The 19,993-nt window shown below is 34.3% G+C and overlaps 1 protein-coding gene across 2 annotated transcripts in view; it reads left to right on the top strand.

The window, feature by feature from the left end:
- LOC148600015 (uncharacterized) overlaps nt 1-19,993 on the top strand; it is a 54,051-nt gene that overhangs the window by 26,265 nt on the left and 7,793 nt on the right. For both annotated transcript variants that reach the window (XM_088558044.1, XM_088558043.1), the window contains exons 9-25: nt 1,166-1,664; nt 2,239-2,289; nt 2,859-2,944; nt 5,246-5,479; nt 6,584-6,754; nt 7,777-7,931; nt 8,746-9,355; nt 9,781-9,898; nt 11,638-11,894; nt 12,473-12,653; nt 13,232-13,327; nt 14,384-14,986; nt 15,379-15,921; nt 17,523-17,554; nt 18,304-18,464; nt 18,927-19,113; nt 19,722-19,832. In XM_088558044.1, the coding sequence (XP_088414170.1) occupies nt 1,166-1,664; nt 2,239-2,289; nt 2,859-2,944; nt 5,246-5,479; nt 6,584-6,754; nt 7,777-7,931; nt 8,746-9,355; nt 9,781-9,898; nt 11,638-11,894; nt 12,473-12,653; nt 13,232-13,327; nt 14,384-14,986; nt 15,379-15,921; nt 17,523-17,554; nt 18,304-18,464; nt 18,927-19,113; nt 19,722-19,832 (4,095 nt within the window). The remainder of the gene's footprint in view (nt 1-1,165; nt 1,665-2,238; nt 2,290-2,858; nt 2,945-5,245; nt 5,480-6,583; nt 6,755-7,776; nt 7,932-8,745; nt 9,356-9,780; nt 9,899-11,637; nt 11,895-12,472; nt 12,654-13,231; nt 13,328-14,383; nt 14,987-15,378; nt 15,922-17,522; nt 17,555-18,303; nt 18,465-18,926; nt 19,114-19,721; nt 19,833-19,993) is intronic.

Below are 19,993 nucleotides of genomic sequence, written 5' to 3'. Positions count from 1 at the left end.
CACAATAGTTCTTTATTCTTATTCCCGACTTTTTTTTTAATTTTTAAGCAAAGGGGAATAACTCCCCAACCCGATATACTGGTTGACTGTTTGGTGTGTGTGAACAAGACAGTAGCAGACTTTAATTTTAGATATTTGAGTTATTTGAGCAGTGGAAAAAACTTGGAAACTTAAAAAAGTACTTAAAACCATTTAAGCACATGCAAGTTTACCTAAGTGAAAATAGTTTAAATTTCACAAAGAAAATTGTTTACCGTTCTTTTCTTTAATGAGACCACCAACCAGGTTGTCATGTGTTGGTGGGTTACATGTACGTCTCTTAAAAAAAACTTGCTAACATGGCTTGCATTCCCTAAATATGAAAAATGAATATTGGCGACACTCCTAGGAGAAAGCCGGTATATAAATACATACTACAATGAAACCTGTCTAAAATGAACCCTGTTCGATTAAATCAGATGTTCGATATAACAAGTTTTAAAGGTATTGAAAGTGCTTTGAAAAGACTGCATTCAGTATATGGTTTAGAAAAGTTTCTAGTGCATCCAAATGTCCTAGGTGAAAACTACAGTCTGAAATATCATAGATATTGTTAAAATTTGAAACCTACTCTCTGTGTTCCAAGATTTAAAAAATACATGAAATGAGAAGACCTATAAATTTCTATTTTGCTGCACCGATAACCTTAACCGTGTACTAGTGTAATAATATGCTGTTTTCTTAACTGCGCGAATGATTATTAGATTATTTACTTTTTTTTCAACGAGAGGGAGTTTCTCGGAAGCCGCGAGACGAGATGAGCATGAGAAACTCCCGCGAGAATAAAAAAAAATTAATAATCTGTATATCGCTAAATATGTAAGATTTATAAGCGCTGCAATTTTCTTTCGGGACTATTTTTCGGCGCAGTGCTATGTGACATCACGTATATTGTGCAGATAAACAATAATTTTCATTCTCACTCGACTGGCGTGAGATTGAACATTATCGTAAAGCAAGTTCAAAGGGATTTTAAACAAAATAGGGACAATATAATCGAACACATTAAATGAAGTTCCTTCTTTTCAATTTTCAATACTTGTTTTAACCTGTGAAAATTGAACACAGCTTCAACCGGTCAAATCTCCCAGATTGGTTAAAACATGTTTCACGGTTCTTTTAACAGGTTTTAACGTATCCAGTTAGCCCTTACATCTACGTTACAAACCCGGATGTTGTTGGTTCAAGCGTAATGAAAATACTGGTTTCCGATGATGATGGAGCGATACCAAATACAGGTGACGATGATGACCCTTCGGAGTTTTCCGTAGCGACAGATGAACTAGGAGCTAGCTCAGATTCAACTTTTCGGGATATGAGAGAAACTAATACTGACTCGGGTGTTTACCTTAGTTACGTAGATACCAATCAGACGGCAAAGGGATTTCTCTTCGAGATCAAGTTAAAGTCTTTCAAGATATGCGATACATACTGTAAGTACAATACTTATCCATCTTCGGAAGACTACGACATTTACGTTAAAACTAAAGGTAGAAATCGTATTATGGTGCGTCATCCGGTAGACCTTAGAGTTGATTTCGGGAACCAGAAATTACGGATAGTGCTGCCTCCTAGCTCCAAAGATGGTTCTGTGAAGCCACTTGTTGTAACCACCAGTTGTGAAGGTAAACCAACTTTTGTTTAAAAAAATGTAAGAATAAAATTGAACAACAATATTATTGGTTGGATCGTGCAAGTACATATAATGTGTCTAAATCAAACTCCTTTTTGGTTCTATTTACAAATATTCCAAATGTATTGTAATTGATTATATATAGGACTTTAAAATGTGTCTGGTTTAGACAGTTTTTCGGTTTTTCATAGTATGGTTAAGACAGGGTTCATTGTATAATACCGGTACCTAGATACTATCATAGTTTAGTCAAGTTTGTATACTTAGAGATGGGAAACATACACATCATACATAATCTCCAAGACATTTTGTTGGGAGGCATAAAAAGAATTAAAATGGAGGAAGTGACGCATGAAAGTCAACGTGGCGTGGTAAAAAACTGTGAAAAAAAGCTATATTTAATGCAACAGAGTACTTTACCTATAAAAGGGAGAGGTGTACGCCATATCACTACCCTCTGATAAATCCGCGCCTGGGTCCAATTTTTAGCATTGATGTTTATGCAACGTATGTTATAACATGTCGTTTAGAACATCTACCTAACAACCGATTAATATTTCTTTAAGATGACAGACAAGATACAGCCAGGCGAAGAAGGAAACGGTCTCTTTCTCTTCGTAAGTAAGACTACATCTTTTGCATCGGGTAATCTTTTAGTATGGGTGAGCGTAGCGTTACCGTGATATAATTACGCCTAGCAATCATAACGATAAAATTACGCGTAAATGTAATGATATACAAGTAGGCTTCAAAATACAGCTCTGCGTAAGTCTCACCTTAGCGTCAATACTTCTATCAGGTGATATTGTTACGCGTAAATTTAACAATATTAAATTACAGTATACACAGTCTATATCGTATAAGCTTTCTATCACTGCAGTTTGTGAGAAAAAAATTATAATTTACTAATCACTTATATTTAAGATTATTTTAACAAGTACATGTAGACCTTATCTCAATAATACAGGGCAAATAAAAATAATATACATGTGCATCACTGAATAAATATAGTACACAATTCATTTTTCACAGCTAACATGTTGCATACGTAACAGTATTTTCTCTCTTTACAAATTTTTATATAATTTATTCTTGTTTTGTATTAACAATTAAAATACATGTATATCTTTTTTTTGTCAATCTCATCCTTACGTAAGCAATAATTGAAATTAACTTATTCCTTCAGAAAAGCATGAATTTCGAACAGCCGTGCTGGCAGTAAACGGACTATCTAACCTCACAAACTGGACTGGAGACTACTTTTCCGTTGACGTAAGTCAGTATAAAATTTAGTGTAAGCCTTTGTACGAATAAGACCGAGTCTCGTTTTCATGTCAAAATTTGGACCAGTCCCGTAAATTCAATTCGTTAGAGCGACCGCAATAACAAGCGTTTTTAAACTTTCACTGCTGGCTACAATTACGACTGTAATGACTATGCGCAGTCATAAAATAACTAAGAATAATAGATTATCACCTAACTAAACAGATTTTTGTTAAGGTCGACATCAAATGACTTGCGCAACACTTCTACGGTTGTGGTAGACAAAGTGTATTTCTCATAGGCATATACTTACGTTTCATGAAACATTTTGTGTCCGTGTCAGTACTGTTATTGATCCTTTTAGTCTTTATTTGGTCTAATACATTTTAGTGAGTTTATAAAACATGGTGATTTAACTTATTATATGTTTGATCTGTAATCATCAAAATCAACCTCTTCTTGTTCAGAGTTTTTTTGTTTTGTTTTGTTTTTTGTTTTGTTTTTTGTTTTTTTTCTTGTTTTGGCTTAAAGCTAGATACAATTGTACATGTACAAGAAATCATCGGGTCAGTTTGAAATGGGCATGGGCGAGTTATCTGCGTAGGGATCCCTTTTTGACGACCAATGAAATTACTAAAAACCATGACGTTGCAACGACCAGAAAAAATTGTACTTGTAACCGTTTCTAAAAAATTACAAATGAAATAACATAAATCAATCAATGCTGCACTTTCCTAATGCCACGAGTAAGATGTTTACTGCATTATACCTGTAGGGTTTAATATGGTTCCCTGGTCAATATCATAAGCGACACTTAGATCCCTAAAAATATAGACTCAGTTCACCAGTGGCGGATATGCACAATATATGAGTAAATTGCCGCTTATGAAATAAAGTAAAAACCAGGATCTGTGGCCTGGACATCTAAAAAGCTTCGCGGATTTCTGCCTATAAAGCAGAGCTATGGAACTACTACTTGTTACATTGTAGTATATAGATCGTAGTCAATTCGGACGTAGTTGTAACGCATTCGGAGATAATAGACCCTTTTGTGCTAACTATAGGATAGTCAATAAGTATGCTCTACGCATGCTCAACATACACTTCCGCGAGAAAAAATCTTTTGTTATACCCGAGCCCTACCTCGCGGAAGTGAATATTGAGCATTCTCATCAAGGTACCACAAAAGGGTCTATTGCGTCAATATATACATGTATGATTTCGGTAGAACGTTACTATTTCTTATTCTGTTAGGTTGGCGGAACGAGACATGTATACCCATCCGGAGCACTTGATGTCAATCCCAGATTTTTATGGGATTTCATATGTCTAGTGTTCTAGTTTTGTGTGTTATGTCTTGCTTATCTTATTTTCCGTTTCTTATGTGTAATCTATTTTATTCGGTCCGCTACATTGGGTATGTAGATTGAGCCCGTCCGGCTGTGCGGGAAGCATCGACCAGTCGGTGGCTGTCCCTTTCTTGCTTCATATTCCTGCCAATCCAACCCATCCCTTAGATTCAATCCGATTCCCAAAGTAACGGTTCCATTGGCCTTGTACTTGGAATATGAAGCATTTTAATTGTCCAATTGTTGACGCTTTGGTATTTGTTTGCTTTTATCGTGTAGCCTACTTAAGTATTTTGGACTTGATTATGGATCGGACCAGTGTTCCGTAATTTTGTTATTGCCCATAAGTAAATATTTCTGGATAACGTAATTGGACATAGTCTGCTGCAATCAGTTTTATTTAATCCAGAATGAACTCCATTTTTTTTGCTTTAAAAATGCTTTAACTTATGGGTTATTAGAAAAAAATTGAACTTTGACCCACAGCAATCATCTATTTTTGATAGAAACAACATCTGTTCTGCCTTTCTTTCGCAGCTATAAATGTAACGGAAATATCATCGTTTACTTTGTATTTTTACAGTGAGTTATTAATTACTTATCTATTTTGTTTGCTCTGGACGTAAAAAAAAAGAAACATACGACCTGCTCACTACGAATGATAAGTTTGCGGCGGTTCACCCAATGGCATGTACATGATGGTTAGTTTTTTTACTTGAGTGTAGCAGAGATTACAGGAAATACACCCATATTAAAACTGAACCTAGTAAATTCGTGAATGACGAGAACTAGCTTCGCTTTTCAAAAGACATTAGTCTAGAATTGTGCTTGCGAAATCATATGGTTTTTTTGTAATCGTTGACATACATACATGTACATCTTTTCAACGCAAAATAATATTACCATAATACATGTGTGTTTTTTTGTTGTTGTTTTTTTGTTGTTTTTGTTTTTTTTATAGAAATTCAAAGTGGACGATTCCAAAATCGAATTTAAAAGTAATTTCTTTGGAGTTTTCTCAGCTGATATGTTTTTTCTCGCTCCAAGTGCAATCGATTTTGACAAGATTTTTGGAAATTTTTCCGAGTCATTAGCTGAAAGTCCTTATGCCTTTGCTGCCATCCTGATAATTCTGATTCTGTGCGCACCATTGACCGTAATCCTCAGAAGGCTTGACAAGCAGGATGAATACATGGTAATATGTATGAATAGTTAAATAAAAACATGCTAGATTCTAAACATTGTATTTAACGGCTGTCAACGTATCATAGAATGTGGTGTGTCCAACTCCATCATGAGACGGATTAGTTTTATTTTTATTTTCGTAGACTGAAGTTTTGCATAATAACATAGAACTTTCGCGAAATAATACGTTACTTTCTCAAAACATTTGTTTTGTTCGTTTATAAAAGAAGAAGAAGAGAACGAATCTGTCAGCCTGTATTTTTACTTTGGACTATCTTATTCTTTTTATTATTTATGAAACTTTTATATCGTAATTGAGAACAGAAAAAAAACATAAATAAATAAAAATAAATTTTAAGATAACATAAAAAACATTGTTCGTTTTATTAATGTGAATACAGACATAAAATTATTGATTGAGATATCCTCACTTGAATTTCAGAAGCAAGAACATTGGGTAGCTATATTTTCCATAAAAAAAACATGCGAAAACCAATACATGTAGATAAAAACAACAAACTACATATGTTAATAACAAAACGTAAATGACAAAAAAACATGCATTTGTTACTCTAGGCGAAAGGTATTAGGTTACAAAACATTATATTTAGCAGAGGTAAACACATAATCTTGCTACCCCCTCCCCATGATTATTTAGCGATCACCATGAAACTTTAATATAAGAAAATGGCGTTCGCTAGATGAAGGTTCTTTGAAATGCTTCCACTTTTCAAAGAGAAGAGTTTATTCATGACCACCATGACAGCGAGGAAACTCACAGCTACGTATATTTCAACTAAATGATAGATATTTAAAAAAAAAATAAAATCTCGGTCGCCACCCATTTTTGCACAATTCTTTCAATCATGAATGCGTGTTTATATATATTTCAAACATAATGATTTTGCTTTATTACGCAAAAGTGTCGCTTTAATTGAGTTTCGCGTTATCATGCCTATGTCTGCGTTATTACGCGTAAGTTTTGCATTATAACGCGAAAATATTTTCAGTCTGAGAAAATGAGCTCAATGTACGAATGTATTTGTTGCAATCAAAGAATACTATGCGAAATGATTGATGCCGAGTATACTGACGTGTTTGTACCTTTTTTAAGTGGCAGTTTCTTCCCCTGAAAGATAACCCTACAAGTGCATCGGAAGTGTACTTTATAACAGTGGAGACATCTATTGGATCAGATCGTCAACTGAAAGCGACTGTTTTCATTAATGTCATCGGCGAAAAGGGTTCATCAGGAACTAGAAAACTAGAAGATGGAGTCCGTCAAGTATGCCTTCTGTATTATAATGCTTCAATCATTATAAGTTGGTTTTTAATTATTTGTACGTAGGTCCTTTGATTGTAGCCACACATTATAAAATCAGAACACTAAAATACAAACTAATATATACAAACTTCTTTTGTACATGTAAAATCTCGTGCAAAGGCTTGTCTTGAGTCGTTTATAGGAAGTGTTAAAATAATATGGTACATATAAAGTTCAAACGATGGTGATGCATATAATTCTAAGGCTGGGAAATGTCAGACTGTATCAGTGACGTATCTAGGAATTCAGGTTAGGGAGGGGACGTAAATAGAAATAAAGACCGAGCGAAGCGAGGGACGACATATTTTAGGATGTAATTCGTACAAAATCAAAATTTCATAAAATAAAAAAAATAAAAAAATATGTTTCCCATTTTTAAAAAGGAGGGGGGTGTTTCCCTTCCCTTGGATTCGTACCTGTGTATCAACATGATCATGTCATTTCCAAGTAGTGGTATATACTTTGTAAAGCCTTAGGATTAAAATATTGTACGTTGTAAGTGTAGTGAAATGTGAAATAGATTGAACGGTTAATTACGGTTAATTTTGTGTTACACTCCAGACGTTTAGGTTTCCCGCACGCACGATACCCAAACGCACGCTAAAAGCTCACGAAACGCACGATATACGAACGTTTTTTTCGTGCTTTAAATGAACGCTCCTGGCGTGCGTTTAATCGCACAATAGACGAACGGTGAAAAATAACAATATTAACTAATAATGGAGGAAGAAAAAAATAGAAAATAAAATTATATGAATGAATTATAGCAAAAAATATAAAAATAACAGTTGTATCATGGAAATAATTAAAGTACAAAAATGAACGAACGCTTCTATCGTGTGTTTATCGTGCGTTCAAACGAACGCAAAACAATGCGTAAATGCACAATAAACGATGCACGAACGATAAAATCGGAAGCGTGAACGTTTCAAGGAGTGTACAACAATGTAAATAGGAAATTAACAATGTTCCTTTGATTTTAGAATTTTAAGAGAGGAACGTCGTCGCATTTCGAATTGCGGACGAGTGAAGACCTGGGGAATATTTCTTCTCTTCAGATTTGGCATGATGGCGTCGATGAAAGGACATCGTGGCATCTGAGAAAAGTCACTGTCATTAGTCAGTCTTCAAGTCAGAGGTAATGTAGTTATTTAATTGGACTGTGCATGCTCACACAGTAGTATTTCTTTTATTTCTTACATTTGTAGCGATCGACAACTCTTTAACCACTTTACTGTGATACCATTATCGTGCTGTTTTATTTCTTGATAGTCCCACCCCAATTATTTATGAGAGAAACCATTTTTTGTTCATTCAGTCAAGTCTCGGTTGAACAGTATTCCACTCTACATTGTAGTCTCTATTCTTTACATATCCTGTTATTTGATGTATATATATATATATATATATATATATATATATATATATATATATATATATATATATATATATATATATATATATATAAAGGTCTGGGGAACTTTCAGAAGAGCCGGCTCATGGACAGTTCTGCCACTAGAACCAACTCTTCTGACAGTTCTAGCAGTGCCGTCTCTACGAGAACAGTTCCACTAGCAGAGCCGGCTCTACTGCTAGAACTGTCAGAAGAGCTGGCTATAGAACTGTTCTTCTGACAGGTCTAGGGCAGTTTTGTGAGAGGTTTGAACTGATTTCATCTATAAATAAAGTTTTCGTATTCGTACATTTTATTTGTGTTATTTATGCGCAATATAGGCATCGTTTATTAGCGTGTCGAGATAAATCTGTCTCAGAGTCTGCCATGATGACATATTTGTGATTGTAGTCATGGATTCCCGTATTTGTACATCAACATAATAAATACATGTACCAACGGGCATATATTTTGAAAATACTAAGTTGAACAAAACTTAAAATACATGTATGTACTTTGTGTTATGTATTATAAATGTTACCCGTCTTTTATATCATAGGTATACATTTCTATCAGAGAAACCACTTTCTCTCACTAGTGACAACGGTAAAACATGGTGTACGCTACAAGTTCTCCAACCAGACATAGTTACAACAGATACTCTTTTCTACGGTCTCAGTCAGAGAAAGCTATTTGACGATTATCTGTGGGTATCCCTGGTAAAGCGACCACAATTCAGTAGATTTAATCGTGTCCAGAGACTTTGGAGTCTTATCGCGCTTGTTTTCCTCTCTATGATTGCATCAGCAATGTGGTACGACGTCCCAGAAGGGACAAACACACTGCAAACAATAGTTATCGGCCCGATTAAATTAAACTACAAACAATTTTACGTCGGAGTTATGTCAGCACTTGTTACATTGCCGGTCAGTGTGGTTTTAGTATTTGTATTCCGGAACCGGAGGTACAAGGGAGAGAACTCGATTGGATTTTACTTACCTTGGTGGAGTATATTTATAGCATACGCACTTGTTATAGCGGCAGTTGGCGCAAGTGGGACATTCGTATTTCTGTACTCGCTTGATTGGGGTGGAGATAAAACATTGGAATGGATAGTTGCATTTGTTCTTTCCATTTTTCAAAGTATTCTTGTAATGGAACCTACAAAAGTAAGTACGTGCATCACTTACACACCGAGGTGTAATGAGTGTACTATGCTTGTGTGTTTAGATATACGAACACACAAAATCAAACTTCCGGAGGTTATTTTTAATTTCTTTTTCATTGTGATACAAATAAATATTCATCTAGTAATACTGTAAAAATTCGATCAATAAGAAATATGTCATTAATTTCTTATTTTTATACTCTCGTCACTCATGACAAATCGACTATTGTTTACGAAATACGTCCACAGGTCTGTCAGTAGCTCAAAATTATCAAGAATTTTTTATTTATTTTGTTTTGAAACAGAATGCTAAATAATTAAGTTTTGTCGAAAAAGACGCTGTTCTTGACATTCCGTATTAAACACATTCAGCAACATGTTGGAAAAGGCGAATTGTGTGCCTAAGTGCAGTTTGTTATTTTATAGGCTATTCTGTTCGCAATTTTGATAGCTTGCCTATTTAAGAGGATAGCCAGCAAAGAGCTGTGTGATCTTAGTACTCCTATACCATCTAGTACAGAGAAGTCAAAAGCAGACGATCTCGGTAGGTGAGCCTGAATTGGTATATGACCATTATAAGAAATCAGGAAAAAACATACGGATTATTAAGGAGCTGTTATTATTACATGTATCTTGAGTCCAATTAAAAAAATAAAGATTGAAACATCCTCTTATTTATAAAGTTCGGGACCGCTTGTGCTTTCTTTATATTAATTCCGCAAATTAGTTCCAAAAAGCTATTTTCATAACGTACATGCGCAATGTAAAATTTTAACCTCCTTCCACGTACGTTTTTGTTTTTGTTTTGTTTGTTTTCTATCAATTTAGATATACTCAGACACTATTGTATCCTCGGAAATCTAAGAATGCTTTTGCTGTCTACTTTTCTATCATCTCGTGGATCATGGAATTGTAGGGAACAGGTCATTAATTGGATCATTTTGGGAGAGTAATCAATGGAACAAAGATTCTAGCAGAAATCAAAAGAATGATATCCAGGGGACAAAGACCAGACACGGAACACACAACAAAGAACATAAAATGACAAAAGTGATACATACAAAAGCAACAAAAGTAAATGAGTAACTCGGACTCAACTAAACTGGTAGCATAGACCGTGCGCATCGGTAGGGTCAACATCCTCAGCTTTTCTAGAAACAACTGCCGAGCTGCTCATAGAAAGTCAAGTCCGGAATAGACGAAAGAGGAAAGGAAAACTTTGACACGTTGAACAAATCGGTTCTCATACGATCCACAAGTTCATGATGACGACCATAAAACTTCTGTGGTGATCAATTCAACCTTGTAGCAACATAACCCTGTTCCAGAAGCATAAATGTAAGAGGTCTAACGCGGTTCATGAAGACTGCATAGTTACGACAAGCTCTGGCATAACGTATTAATTGTGATATAAAAAATCCTTACGCCGGTACTGTATAGGGATGTTGCCACAGATGAAAGGAAAGTTAACAATACGGAATGAAAAGTCACCGCGTTTGTCGTATAGTTTGGTCAACAGTTATCCTTTGCCATCGATCTATTAGTGTAGGTCAAAATATGAGGCTGACTTCACAGTATCTGTAGTATCCTTTATCTCAAGTTCTTTGGGGTAGATGTGATGTATAAAATCCCCGAACCTAGGATTGATTAACGATAATACGTCATCTATTTAGCTGATAGCTTGGAATATAGGTGGGTGTTTCTAGAAAAACACAGGACGCTTACCCTAGCGGTGCACCTGGTCCATGCTCCCAGTTTTCAGTGGAGTCCGAGTTACTCATTTGCTTTTGTTACTTTGTATGTATGATTTTAGTTGCTTTATGTTCTTTGTTGTATATTTCTGTTTTCCAAGTCTGGTCTTTGTCGCTGAATTACATTCTTTTGATTACCGCTATAACCTTGGTTCCCTTGATTACTCTTCCATATTTTACATTTATGAAAATATTTTATTTTCTATTTTGGCGTCTTCCATGCACCTAGAATGCAATTATTTCTTAACTATAAAAAAATGATTTTTTTCATATTGAATGTCCATTCAGCATTTCACATTTGTTTCTATTGATCATTGAAATTCACTTTCAAATTTAGATAAAACATCAACCAATTAATTCGGAGAGGTATGGACGCTATGCAAAACGACATTTTTAGCCCGGGAAAATTAGAAAATAGGCAACTAACACACCCCATGGTTTCAAAGGATTCCAGTGTATAATATAGGTATTGGTTTTTTCTTAAATGAGGTACTGGTGGCCATTTTCTTTTTTTTTCTTTTTATACTTCAAGAAAAGATGGAAGAATCACCTGAACCAGAAGACACAAGCAATTATCCAACATTCCCAGGTGACGAAGAGGAGTCATCGGACCAAGCACTACTTCGTCACTTAGTTCAACTGGACAAACGGCTATGGTCGAAGCTTCAAGAATGGCTTGGTATATTTCTCTATGTCATACTTGTTTCAGCAATCTGTTCTCATAGCGATGTACCTTCAGCTTTCCGACAGAACGAACAGATCCTAAATACTCTTGCTAATGCCACAAAGGTAAATACGTGTATAATGTAATGTTGATTGATGATATTTTTAAATCCGAATTGATCGAACTCCGGTGATTTTGAAGTTGTAATTGAATATGTGATTAGATTGATAATGTGTATGTTTTGCAAACTTTGTTTAAGTTCAAACATCTGTGGTCCTTTTCACAAAAATCGTAAGAGTAAAATTAGTCGTATGTTATGACGCCATAATAAATAAAGTATTGTTACGTCATAACTTACGACTAATTTTACACTTACTATTTTTTGTGAAAAGGGCCACAGGGCATGTGTTTTTACTCAATATAAAGCTTTACCGTAATTGGATTTTTTTCCTTTGATTAACTTCATAGAATATGCTCAAGTGCAAACACACAAAGAAGAGGTTCATTTAAGTCATGAGTAGTTCTATATAAGAATGATTTACAAATGAATCGAACATGATTGTGATATACTTCCGCGAGTAAAATTCTTTTTTTTCTCACCTAAGCCTTTCGTGGAGGAAGTATATGCCACGCATGATCATAAACTTAACACAAAATAGTCAATACAGACGTACGTTTGAAGCGTGTACACTGTATATTTCAGCCGAATACCACCGCGGACATCTACGATTATCTCCGGACGACGTTCACACGTGCTGCCTACCCTAAATGGTGGGAAACAGAGGATGATGACATGCTCCGACCAGCTTATGTACAGTGGTTTATGTTAAATACATACAATTACAGATTCACATTGACTAGACTTAGGCAACTAAGGGTCAGAGGTACTAATGTATTTCATAACTGAATTCATTTGTCTTTGTTTTCTTGCCTTACAGCGGAAACAGTCACTACTGTATTTAGCCTTTTTCTATTTTCTCGTCTTACGACTTCCATTAAGTTTTGAAGACGCACATTCATCAGGGCACATCGTCACAAAACTGGCTTATCTTTAAAAATGAGAAAAAAAGTTTCAAAAAGAAAAACTCAAAATCTGTTCTTTTGTTTTAATCACTGAAACATATTTTTCCTCCAGGCACTCTAGGCCATGAAGATTGGTTAAATCTTTTCAACATATAGATTACACGGGAAATCTGCACGTACAATATTAATGAACATTGCTATCCAAATGGAATTTCCTGTCTGCATAAACCGTCATGTCGCATTAACGTGTTCTGTACAGAAAAGATATTTTTTTGTTTTAAAAGAGCATTTAAGACAATGTGAGTACAAAGTATGCTTTCTTTTATTTTTTTTTTAATTTGGCGGGCGATTTTGTCCTTTCTGATTTTCACGTCAGTTCATTTTTGCTGTGTTTTAAAAAGAATTGTTTTTAAAAAAATGTAAATTGTTTAATCAACAGGGAGTTGCTCTATTCACCATACTATGAACAGCTCTATTGATGTCTGTACTCCTTCCTTTAACGAAGAGACGGAGGAAACTAGGAATTTCTGTCCATGTGAGTTGATTATTTTTTTTTCACGCTTGGTAAACCACTGTCTTCTATTTTTAGATAGTCACGAATGGTTGAAGTTATGAGTACACATTTTGTCTACCTCAACGCACAAATATTTACATAGACATTATTTTACTGGTCTAATTCTAAAAGTATTGACATGGCCATAACAAAACATAGGGTTATAATAAAATAAATATTTCCCATAGACAGATAAAATATTTTATTTCCCATAGACAGAGGAAGCATTTCAAGAGACATTTGATGTTTCCAATGGTCATAATACGATTGTGAATGATCATTTCAGTCTTCGTTTTATTGACAATTTAAAACAAATATCAAAACTTTCTTTTTGGTAAAGTTTAAGTGAAATATTTCGTATTTCACGCATAAAATTTATTTACTGTTCGGTTTTGCAATACTTCCATGTATGTATTTATCCAATATATGTACATCGCCGGAAAGTATTAAATTCATTTGTACGAACTTTAGAAAAATTTCCCAAGCGATTTTGTTTGTTTCAAAGTACTGTGAAAGTACTTCAATTCGTGGATACTAATTTTCTTAGATTAGGGAAGGAAGAAACACAAATTCGTGGATTATTGAATTCCTTGTTTTGAGGTTTTCAGAACAAAGATCAAAGGGAATCTTATTTTCGTTGGGAACCAATTTTCGTGGTATGGCCTATCCAAGAAAACCAGGAAAATTGGTACCCCACGAATAATAGAACTTTCACTGTAATTTCAAATTAATTTGATATTTGAAAATGTACACGTATTGTTTGTATCCTGTAAATGCATTTTATGTTCGAAAGTGTCAGATACCCGATAAATCGTATCATTGTATGATATCTCTTGGATGCAGACAGAATAGGAAGCACCCTGGCACTGGATACCTGTTTAGGTATAACTCAGAATAAACAAAGGTAAATAGTAGGCGATATCACGCAGCCATAGCTTATTTGTATAGTAGGATAAAATTCTACATCGGCAGTTTCGAGAAGAAATATGTCTATCAGAATAAAATCCTAAATTGGCGTAGTGATTGTTTTTCTTGTAGTTTGGGAAACATACAACGACACCGGTTGTTTTGACGAAAATGAGGAATTTCATTACAGCTTCCTTAACTCTCGAGACGACCAGCTGGAACCAGTCGAGGACCTACCTTACACTGGTACCCATGGCACCTATGGAGCAGCTGGCTATTATATCGATCTAGGGCCGAAACAAAGTTTGGTGTTGAGATACGTGAATGTTTTACAAGAAAATAACTGGATTGATAGACAAACCAGAGCTGTATTCGCAGATTTGGTCTCCTACAACGCAAATACAAGACTTTTTAGTCAGATTAAGGTTGTGTTTGAATTGCCAACGACCGGAGACGTTGCTATGACAACGCACGTATGGTCTGCGAATTTTTACCCTTACCAATCTCCTTTAGATTATGTGATAATGGGACTGCAATTTATTTTTATAATTGTTTGGTGTGTTCGTTTCGTTCTGTATTTAGTTTTTTTATTCAAACAACGTTGTTCAGCTCTCATCTACCTAGAATTCTATGTAAAGCTGTTGGAGTTAGGATTTGGTCTTGCAGCTGTTGTATTTTGTTTTCTTCGAATAAATGCAACTATATCAGCGATAACCAAGCTTAGAACAAGTGTAGGTAAGTTCACTTAGTATCTGTCCTTCTTAGGTCCTAATTATCACGTCTTTACGAAATATTTTTCCGCAACATTTTTAGCTGTTTAACTATTTAACCTAAATATCCACATATTTGTCAGTTTATTCTGCCATTATATTTCGAAATTCTTCTTGAACTTTTTATTCAAAATATAAAAAAGCTACTCATGCGGGTAGAATTTGAAAGGAAAAGATATCGCACACACACACACACACACACACACACACACACACACACACACACACACACACACACACTTCAACAGTCAGTAACGCTATTATCTTCATTGAATTTTGTTTATATTTTCTGTCAAGCACGATTGTCTCCATGTTTGGTTTTAATGAACATGTGTTTTGGTATTAATTTATCAACAGGTCGCTATGTTTCCTTTGAAAGTATATGGCTTTACGACAGACTGTACCTAGGATGTCTCGCTGTCGTCCTGTTTATTATCATTCTTGACCTTCTTAGACCACTGGAGTTCAACTACCATTTCTTTACCATGATACAATCCCTGAAGATAGCCAGAGGTACCCTTGCAGCCTTCACGGTTATCATCATGCTAGAAATTACATCCTTTGCTTGCTTAATTCATCTCACAATAGGTCGAAACTACGTTCTCTTTAAAAATTTCTGGTCTTCCGTCGACACCCTACTGACGGTGCTCCTAGCAATGAGGAAATATAATTCAGAAGAATTCAACGATGCATTGATAAAAGTCTACTTTGGATTGTATACGTTTTCGTTGACTATTACTTTAGTGAACGTGTTCATTACGATATTAACTATATCCCAAACCGAGGCTAGAGCTAAAATAGAAGACGGAACATTGCAATACGATAAAGAGTTGAACGAGCATTTCTGGAGTAAAGTTGACAAACTGATTGAATGGTTAACAACAAAATTTTGTTTTTCTGGTATGTTATATTGTATTTCTTGTTCAGAGTTGGTCATCCATTAGTGTTTTTTGCCGGTCATCTATAAATAAACAGTAACAGTGACCTTTCACTTATTTTCGCATACATATGTGTTATATCATACCCAACTCATTGAGTGCATTGAGTGGCGTAATAATGAAATCAATTCGTTCGTCCGAAATTTGTCACAGATTCCCAAGAATTAATAAGATTTCAAATTTGGTATGTGGCTTTTTATAGATGGGCACACGTTATCAAAGATTTTGTTACCCTCCGATATCAACTTTTGCTCGTTGGCCTCTGCTGATTTTTAATATATGGAATAGGAGAAATTCCGATTGGGAAATTTTTAAAAAAAAAAAAAAAAAAAAAAAAAAAAAAAAAAAAAAAAAAAAAAAAATCGACTGTTCCTGGTCAGATTTAATTCAAACTTTGTCGATGACTTTACCCAGTTAAAAAAATCGACTGCTCCTGGACAGATTGAATTCAAACTTTGTCGGTGACTTTACACAGTTGAGGCGTTTGGTTGTTTCACGTGAAGTTGTATACGATGTACCCAGCACGACAACGCGTGAACATTAATGATGTTTTTTATGCATTTACTATGAGAGGGACCACCACAAGAGTATCCCTTGCACAAAAAGTACTACAAAATTATGGTATCGCCCATTTTTAAGAAAAGTCAATGTTGAAAGTAGCAGTGTTAATAAGAATCATCCAAATTCTGTCTTGTGTGATACACCCCCAAAATGGCTTTACATTATTTTGTCAGTAAGAGGGTGTTTAAGCAGAAACAAGGCATTTTTTTAAATTAATACTTTTAATGCCATGGCTTTACATTATTTTGTTAGTAAGAGCGCATTTAAGCAAAAACAAGGCGATGGGTGGTACATGACATATTTTGTTGAAGACAATATCATCTATTTTATATCGCAAATGCATCCTTACTCACAGCTGAATGTCGGTTTTTGATTAACTGCAACGGCGAAATAGATTACATAGAAAAGCATTTCATTGAAACAGGAGATAAACCTTTCCTTTTGTGCAAAATTTGATTGCTTTCTTTGGGTACTGTAAACGCATTTCTGAGCCTTCCATTGTCAATTCAGAACAATCTTTATACTTTTTGAGATACATATGGTAAATACATTACATTGGAACACATTTAATGGGTTAAAGTTTACGGTGTGCCACTCATATCATAAGATCTGCCAAATGTTTATATGGACAGCCCCTGAAGTCGTTTTATGGGTCTACATGATTGAATGTATAATGTCTAGTCATCGGAGATATATGTAATTCACATCGAAAATATAAAAGCTTCTATTTTATTTTGTTGTCATTTACAAACTTTCCACCTTTAATTTTGAATTATACACTATATGTATATGATTAATGTCTTTTTATGAACAAGAGTTAGATACACATGTAAAAACATAATAATTTTGGTTAGAAATAAAATTTTAAACAAAATATAAATAATTTGAACATGTAGGCGTTCCAACTATGTATCAGACTTTGCAAGATTCGTAGCTAGATTGCTACGTGAAATGTTTCTGCTGTTTCCTTTTTCATTTAATGCGGTTGTTTTTTTTTGACAGGAATGTCGGACGACGACGACTTGGATAAACATGTGAGTTTTCATATTCCATAAACTGTTACATTTGCATTTGAATTAGTAATACAAAGGCTGTTTATCTTGATTAAGGTGAATACTATTGAAAGAGTATTCAAGGGAACCAAGATTCTAGCGGAAGTAAAAAGAATCGAAAAAAAAATGTTGATTTTTTTTGTAAATGAAGTAATTTTAGTAAAAGTTCGTAAACATTCGGACGGTAGTCAAAAGAATATAACAGCGAATTATGATAAGACAGGGAAATGAACACCACACATACTTACACAACAAAGAATTGGATATATATATATAAAATAACAATTAAAGAACCAAGAAAATGAATGAGCACCCCGGAAACAAACTTCAAACATTGACCAGGTGCGCTCAAAGGATTTTTTAGTGTCGCCAATTAACAACAACTATGATTTGTGTAGAAAATATGAATGTTTCTCCTTTGTTTGCAATAGGTCGAGACCATTCTAAGTTTTACTTATTCTTTGCATGATTAAATAGATTTGCCATGGCTAATAAAATCGCTGCTTTTTCCATAATTAAAACTTTGAATGCACATATTTGAACAAATAACAAATTTTGTGTTAAGGAAGTAGACCAAGGGTAAGGGACACAACCCTTACAAATCATTGGAATGTTTGTATTTACCATTTTACATCAAGTTTTTGTAAGCATCAAAGTAACTTGGATTAATTGTATTCTGTTTCAAAGGTCTACCTCCTTAAGATTGACATATCATTCATGCGCTTTTGCAGATAAGAAAACTGAACATCATAGCAGATAAAATTGCACGGCTTGACATCGCTCGACAGAGAATGGCCGCAGAAATGATGATCAAAATGATTCATTTTAATAGTCAAAAGATGCAGCTCGACTGTCTCAATGTACAAAGAAACCAATTTGCTACCAAGTATATGTAAGTGTCTTACTCTCTGTTCCCCCCAAAAAATATTATCCTGTTTTTAGTGTTTTGAGTTTTTTCTGTGTTTGTTTGTTATTATTATGTTTTGTTTGTTTGCTTGAATTTGTTTTTAGTTTTGTTTTGTGAATTGTATTGAAATGTAAATCATTACTTTTTGAGGAGAGCTATAAAAGTTCATTACACCTACCTTTCAACCAATCGGTAGTACAATGTCGATCGCCAAAATGGATTCTAATAATTAAATTGTGAAAGCTTTTGTGAAACGTACAAGTTAAAAGATACAAATGTGCATTACATTCGCAAAACTAAATACTTCTATCCTAAAGCGAATGTTAAATATCCATGAAAATCTTAACGACAAAATACTATATGTTAATTGAACGTTTTTGTGGATAAAACATGTTGCAAGGCAAATCCAAAAAAAAAAAATAAGGTTTTATTCTATATTTTATTCAGATTTGGGTTTTTGAAAACTGGAGAAACGCTGGTGATATTGACGATTCCCATATTATCCTGTAACGAAGAACTTGCTATAACTTGTGAAATAGTACCGTGTCTACGGCGCGATGTGATTCGGAAATTGAAAACTAAGTTTGTTGGGAAGTCGTATATGTTTTTGATTCAAAACAAAATAAAATTGAAGGTATACATTATAATTGTTCAGTAAATTCTTATGTTTTCTTTCCCTTTGTTTCATCTTCCGCTTAAGTCAACCATATCAAGAACGATAACTCTTGGAAGGCAAACTACATTTGCGTGTACATTCCATGTTATTTCAAAAACTATAGCGCAATAACCGATTAAAAACTTCGACTGGTTATCAAGTCTGTTTCAGATTGAAATGTGAATATGGTTGATTTTTGACATACATGAATCACAATCACTTTTCTCGTGAGTTTTTCTTCGTACAATTAAACATCACAACCGTTTAGAATCTCGCGAAAAAAATTGTATTTATGATTCTTGTGACAACTTAAACCACTCTGAATTCACCTTTAAACCACTAATTTATTTATTTATTTATATATATTTATTGACGAAATATTTGACTGATGCTACCGGGGGGGGGGGGGTCTTTCAATGCGCCTTGAATTAAATATCTATACGACTTGATTATCTGAAACTGGTGAAAGTCTCAACTTGAACCTATCAAAAAATTTTGAAAAATACAAGGATTATGGAACTAAATTCAGGGTGATATATTGTTAGTAAGCCTAAGTATTTAATATTTTTTTCTTTATTCAATAACAGGGATGTGTGTTACTAGAAATTCTAGACAAACCGGAAGGGAAGAAAGCATTTGACACTGTAGTGGCGAAAGAACAAGATGAAACAAAGTGGACAAAATTACCTAGTTACAAGGTGCAGTATTGGCAACATTTAAAAAATGCTATTTTGAAATTGTTTTATTTTAAAAAGAAAATAATAGTTAGAGGATCTACATTGCAACGTGATTAAAAAGGTTCAATAAAATGATTGATTGTGAGTCATGAACAATTCTATTAAGCTACATTTGTACAAAT

Source organism: Perna viridis, chromosome 13 (genome assembly GCF_037379345.1).
Source record: "Perna viridis isolate PV_CMFRI_1.1 ecotype Kerala chromosome 13, ASM3737934v1, whole genome shotgun sequence".
Classification (NCBI taxonomy): Eukaryota; Metazoa; Mollusca; class Bivalvia; order Mytilida; family Mytilidae; genus Perna; species Perna viridis.
The sequence above is the reverse complement of the archived record's forward strand: the minus strand, read 5'-3'. Positions and strand labels throughout refer to the sequence as shown.